This window comes from Mesitornis unicolor, unplaced genomic scaffold (assembly GCF_000695765.1).
Source record: "Mesitornis unicolor isolate BGI_N332 unplaced genomic scaffold, ASM69576v1 scaffold27452, whole genome shotgun sequence".
NCBI classification, from domain to species: domain Eukaryota; kingdom Metazoa; phylum Chordata; class Aves; order Mesitornithiformes; family Mesitornithidae; genus Mesitornis; species Mesitornis unicolor.
The window spans coordinates 55,929-62,629 of NW_010171771.1; the positions used below are offsets into that span (position 1 = coordinate 55,929).

At 34.8% G+C, this 6,701-nt stretch overlaps 1 protein-coding gene across 1 annotated transcript in view; it reads right to left on the bottom strand.

Annotated features, from left to right (window-relative positions):
• LOC104537317 (ephrin type-A receptor 6-like) overlaps nt 1-6,138 on the bottom strand; it is a gene marked incomplete at both ends in the record, with an annotated part of 52,044 nt that extends 45,906 nt beyond the window's left edge. Inside the window, one exon of the mRNA XM_010180147.1 lies at nt 5,953-6,138. Coding sequence (XP_010178449.1) covers nt 5,953-6,138 — 186 coding nt within the window. The remainder of the gene's footprint in view (nt 1-5,952) is intronic.
• Between the last annotated feature and the right edge of the window lie 563 nt (nt 6,139-6,701).

A 6,701-nucleotide genomic window follows, 5' to 3' on the forward strand; every position in this document is an offset into this window, starting at 1 on the left:
TTCTGAGAATAGGATAGGCAACCACCTATCCAGACTAGTTTAAATATAATTGATTCTGCCTTGAGGCAGGAAGACGGACAAGATGACCTCTCAGTGTCCTTCACAGCCCAATGCTGTACATTTTGTGAATTACAAGAGAACAATTTATTGTTGAAAAATAGCACCAAGTTTATTTGATTTGCCTTTTAAAAGAAGACAACCTTGCTTCAATTTTCAGTGTACTGTAATATTTAACAATTAGATTGAAGCTTACCAAATAATGCTTCTGATATAATCTGACTTTGCTAGGCTCTAAAATACAGCAGAACCTCTCTTAACTATTTTAATCAATTATTCTCAAACTCAGGATATCTTGGTATTCATTTCAATGAGAGCACCTCACTTCTCAGCAAAGATTTAGCAAAAACAAAGTTTAAATAGGACTTCACCAATACTCAATCACATGTATATTTACTAGTGTGTTATTCCCTCTGTAAAGAATATGAAATGAATGTACAGCTATCAAAATAAATCAACCAAACACAGTTTGTGAATCAGGACTACTGATTGTTTTATATATGCTTTTTAACCCCCTCACTCCTTTAACTGTCAATTGCAATCACAATCGTCATTTATAATTGTTCTCCTCATTGCTTATATAGTTTTCCTACATAGGCAACAGCCATGTTGTTGCAGCAAACCTGTCAGCACAGTGCAATCTTGTTTTTCCCTGTTATTCATTAAATCTTCTGGTTACAGTTGTTTAAAAAAAAGCCCTAACACTTCATATATCACCTACACACTAGAACTATCTTGCCCTTTATGTTACTGTGGCATATTATTCTCTGTTTTGATGGTGGAGGAAGAAATTGCATACTTTATTCAGAAGATATATGGAAATGCAATCACTTGCAGTTAATAATAATTCTGGTTATGCAAACTGATGACCATGCTTTTCCTTAAAATGAAAAAAATTTAAAAATCTGGCTATTTCTTATATACAGGAATTTATTTTTTATGGCTGTTGGTAGGAATTATTTTTGTCGCCTATTTTTCTCCTAGAACTACATCTCACATTGAAGCATCTAAATATCTTTGAAAGTCAAGTCCTACATGTCTGAGTATAGGCATGTCAAGGCAAACAATCCTGAAGAAATCCTGTTTCTCAGATGTAACCTATAAAAGCAGAAATATAGAAATTCAGTTATGTTAGATGCTGTATCATTGTCAGATTAAGATGCTACTAACAAGATGTTAGCTGTTCAACTGTTTGAAAATACGCTTTTTCTTCATTGCTTACTGTCCTGTGAAAGATGTTACAGTAGAATTGACAGTTATAATGTATAGTTTGCTAGCTGCAAAACAGAAAAGCAGAAAACAGAAATGTGAGTGATTTGAACTGCAGGAAACCACAGTGGCCCTTTAGTTTTTGCATAGTGGCCATTTAATTTTGCATGAAAGTAATTCATGAAAGACAAAGTTAATTAAACATTTAAACATTTAAACATTTCTTGGGAAATTTCACCATCTATGACCAAGATAGGTATGTTATAAACACTGGCACAAAATTTCCTCAGTCCTTTTGCGTAACAGTTGAGTATACAATGCTATATGATATATAAATATATCATAAACACATGTACTGCAAATTCCAAAATGAATTCTGAACTCCATTTAACAGTCTCAGCCTGTTAACAGGTTGGAGAAAAGGGCAACAGTAGATTCATTACACTAAGGGCTCAAAGGCCCAGAACATGACTTGGCTGAAAAAAAAATATACTCATTATTTCCTGCATTTTTGAGAAACGAAAAATGGATCAGATATGAAGAGCTACACACTGCAAATTATAGTGAAAAAGGATCATGCTACTGCTTTGCCTTCCTTGTAGACAAGGCAAGGTACACTGACCTCAGGACTCTTCTTGCACTGAACAGGTTATATACAATAATCTGAAAAGAAACTCAATGATTAAAGCTTTCAGTTTCATCTGCCAGATGACTGACTAAAAATTTCAGAACTGTGATAGCATTCACAATCTGAAAGTCACTAAAGCAAAAAAGTGAGGAGACAACAAGGGAGTTGAAGGTGTCATTCCAAACCCAGACTCGATGTTATGGGGATGTGAACTTACACGGAACCAAAACTCTAGGTGTCCTCTTCATTTATCCTCCTTTTCTGAAGGGATTAATTTGAAAATTCTTCTGGAGAATAATAATTGTTAAAGAAAATGAACGCCTTAAAAAGATTTCTCTTCTACATATGACAGGTGCAAAACCTCCAGTAGTCAATGTTTGGAAATGGAACCAATTCTTTAGAAATCAATTTTAACAACTGAAAGTTTTGAGGGGTAAAGTCTCAGGGGGAGGGGAAACAAACTAAGGTGATGACTACAAGACCTTGCATGCATTGATATTCTGTACTGACACAGTATTTTACAGTATTGACAAGGCTGTGCTTTAAAGTATTGTGTAAAATACCATCAAGCTAAACTGACTATAGGTTCCAGTTTGGCTAGTGTAACACCAGTGATTTCTCCCAGTACAGTTACAATAGTCACAGACCATTTTTTCACGTCTCTGTTGACATAGTTCTGTTGGCAGGTGTTTGTTGTAAGCATAGCTTTAATTTACTTTACAATCTTTCATGGAAAGTCTGCAACACAGACTTCAATATGAAGTAGAAGTGGAAGACACATCTTACTTCTATATAGCCCAGATGTTCTATACAGGTTATATCTATTCGTGCTGGAGACAGAAGTTTTAATTTTATTATACCTGTTAATGAAATAGCATCTGCTTGGACAATGATGTGCAACTCAGCTGACTGTGCCCTGACACACTCAAGAAGAGGTCCCAAAATTATCACCGTGCTAATATGACTTGAAAGGGTAACAAGGACGTTTTAATAAAGTGCCTAAGCATCTCTCGTAATTTTGTGAGGCAATAAGCTGCCTTTTATGGCACACCATGCAAGGAATGGGGTTGCTAAAACAAACTAAACAGGAAGGAAGTTTCCCTTGTGACTTCTGATTAGCAATACAAGCAAATGATCAGATCCAGATTCTGTGCTACGGTGTATTTGCCTTGGCCTGGCAATTGCCCTTGAAATGAACTCTCTGCCAACAGAAAGCTTGTGCTAGAGCAACCGTTCTGCCTACTGCTTGGTGATTAGGGATCACAGTTAGGACAAATGAGGAGTGAAGTGATGAGAAACTCTGTTTCAGACCTGCTTTGGAGCAGGCTTAGCTCAGTATTTTTTCATCCTGCACAACACATATTCTATAGCAATTTTGAAAACAGTATCACTTAAAAGTTAACATCTGCTTAGCTGGTAGCACCAGATAAAAGCTCTCATTTGTAATGAACAGGCAAATTTGTTATTGCAGCAGTCAATAGCTATTGACTTGGTAGAGCACTACTGCTTATTACAATCAAATCCTTTTTCTGTTTTGTTCAATAGTCAATGACACTGTAATGGAAGGTACTGCTTACAAACTGATGCAATATATATCAACAACTGCTAGAAGTAAATGACTAATGGTTAGAAAGAGGAAAGCATTTGCTAAGAACAGCATTACACGTCTATTAATCAAATTTACTGCGTCTGATGTGCCTTTATGGGTTAGTGGAACTGTAATGTACATCAGATAAACAGTTTCTGCTGTTATTAATCCAAGTTTCAACACAAAGCACCTTTTAATCATGCCATCATTACATAAGTAATCTGGCTAGGACAAGGTTCTATCTGACTTTTACAGCACACCTTTTAGCTACAGAAAATTTCTGTCCTGTGTTGGCTTGTGCAATCCTAGATTTAGGATTTAGTGAAATGAAAGGTAATTGTTCTGCTCCCAGCTGAAGCAATTCTATTCTCTAAATACCACAGATGGGGCAGTATAAATGCAAGGCAACATCCTAAAGAGAAGCTGTCAAAAGGGAAGCATAGCAGAGTGCAAATATCCACTGCTCAGCCTGCCTCCTAGATTCTTCCCTGCAGCACAGCAGTACTGCACAACTTTGTCCTTTACACTTTATAGAACTCACACTTTCCATCCCTTAGGGTGAAAGTTTTTGATAACTCACGCATTTTAGTAATTCCCTAATTACTGCTGTATAATTGTTTTATTTTTTAAAACCTGCCTAACATAAAAATATTTTCTTTCAAACTTTTTACTTAATATTTGAGAGGGACACACATTTTTATAGGGCAGTGTGACTATAACTTATTCTTTTTATATTACCTGTAAGCAAACATTTCAAAACCAATAATGAAGTTTGTTGACTCCTTAGAGAAAAGCAGAACTGCTAATGATGACTTTTTGACTTATGATTGTCTATAATCACTTTTCCTGTAGAACAGGAAAAAATACTTTAATGTTGGAGCACTGATTTATCTGTTTGGTTCTGTTTTCTTAAAGTGATCTACATTTCCCTCTAGACTGATGATGAGACATTACAGAAAGAAAATTTAAAAATGTGGCAAAGATTAAAAAATCATGCCATTGCCAAGTACATTATACTGTACTCTGTGTGCACCATCTAATTGGATTTAATCATTGTTTGTAAATCACATCCATTAGCTTTTTCAGTAATGAGACATACAGTTCTGGATACACCACATGGATCCTAGTCATACCTGTGATACTGGTTCATAAACTGTCCATGTGGGTGAAGACTGGTGCAATTAAATTGCTGCTGTACTGCTCATTATGAAGCAAGGAGCTAAAATCAATTAAGTTCCTACACATTTACATCTCTTGAGAAAAATCTCCAATTCTACTCAGCCAGTATGAACTCATGTTCTTGTTTGTTGTCAGCAGAGTAGTAACTGATGGAAGAGCAATGGAGGACACTAAGCCATATCTTTCCAGAAATCTGCAGTGTGATGGGTTTTGTTAGTCTAGTAACCAAACATTCCAAAATAATAATGAATTTATCCTTGCAATAGTGTGTGAAGAAGAAAAAAAGATCATCAGATGTAATCAAAGTCATCCTATAAACCTATTGAAATTCCATTCCAATGACACGAGTTCAGGAGTTATACTTTCATCTTTGTTCTAGCATGTTGGGTTTTCCAAACATAGTTTTTGATACTGTAACAAGGTGAAACCAGAGAATATTCATGTTTATTGTATTTACTGTGGCAGTAATAACTGTTTTATATATACAAGATTTGAACTTTAAAAGAAAAATATAAGTACAGCAAATAAACAAACAGTATGGCTTAGTTGAGGCAACGATTGATTTTGAGAAGAGTATACCATATGAGTTTTTTAATTCATTACTGCAAAAAGTTGGCATTAAAGAAATTACATGCACGTTAATACAACTTCTACTTAACAACTAGCTATTTCAGCATTTCAGAAAAGCCCATACTCCTGCTAAAAAATGCTAGATTGCAGAGATATCTCTTGGCAGCTGCTTGAGGTATAAAGAGTAAGACATTTCATAGATTATTCTGGAATTTTAGTCAACCATTTGCAAGTGTACAGTAAGTTTAAAAGAGTTTACATTTTATTTCTTTAAAATAGTAAATTGATCTCTTCTGGTACCAAAATTAGTAAAACACAACCAAATAAAAGTGAGTGCTTGTGGGAAAAGAAGACTATAGCTGCTACTTTACAGGATGATTTAGCTTCATTGTCAACTCACTTACGTTTATGGTTTTCTCTACTGTATTCCACTTGCCTGTAAACAAACTCTACAGTGCAATTTAATAAGAACCTGTAAAGACCTTATTTAAATGGGTAGGATTTCTATTAAAAATATAAAAAGAAAACATTACTAATTGAAAATATATAGACTATGCATTTCCTATTACAGAACCCATAAATTCTGAAGTTTCTGCTGTGCTTCACAAGTTGGATAATTTCTGAGAATTACAATACATATTGAATGTGGAAGTAATAATTAATTTTGATACTAAATGACATAGATTGGGAAAAGAACAAAAAGCTATTAATAGTAGCTTACTTTTTGTAACAACTCCTTCAAGACGAATGATATTTGGGTGATCAAATTGTCCCATGATACTAGCCTCTCTCAGGAAATCTCTTCTCTGCCTGTCCACATAGCCGCCTTTTAGAGTTTTAATTGCCACAGGTATCTCTCTTTTTCCTGGTGTCTTCAGACGCCCGCTGCATACTTCTCCAAACTCACCTTAAATATATAAAACATTTGTTAGATCATTACCAGTGCCTGAAGAACTACAGTACAGTTGAACTTAAACACCTTATTTTTCAAAATAACCTTCAATAGCTGTCTTAAAAGCTGTCTTTTTTTAATAGGTCAGACCTATTTGTAGTTGTCAGTGAAACGAATGAAAAAATATTCAAGTAACTCACACATCCTGTAGTACTGGAAAGAGAAATAATGGATGGGATTTTCAAGTTTCTGACTTCCATCACATTCCAGAAAAGCAAAAATATTCATCATTACTTCCCAAAAAAGAATCACCTTTCCTCTGTGCCACACCACAAGATCATGGGGACTTGTACTTTCACTGCCGTTCAGTGTGGTTCATCTTGCATTTCTGACACTTTGAGACTGAACTTTGATATTAATATATTTGTGATACAACTGAGCATGCTATGAGGGAGGAATGTAATGACACTTAGATTTTAATTCTAATGATGACAAAATATCTATCTAAAATATCTAAAATATCTAAATAAATATCTATTTATAGCAATAGCTATCTATAGGAGAGTCATGCACCAAGA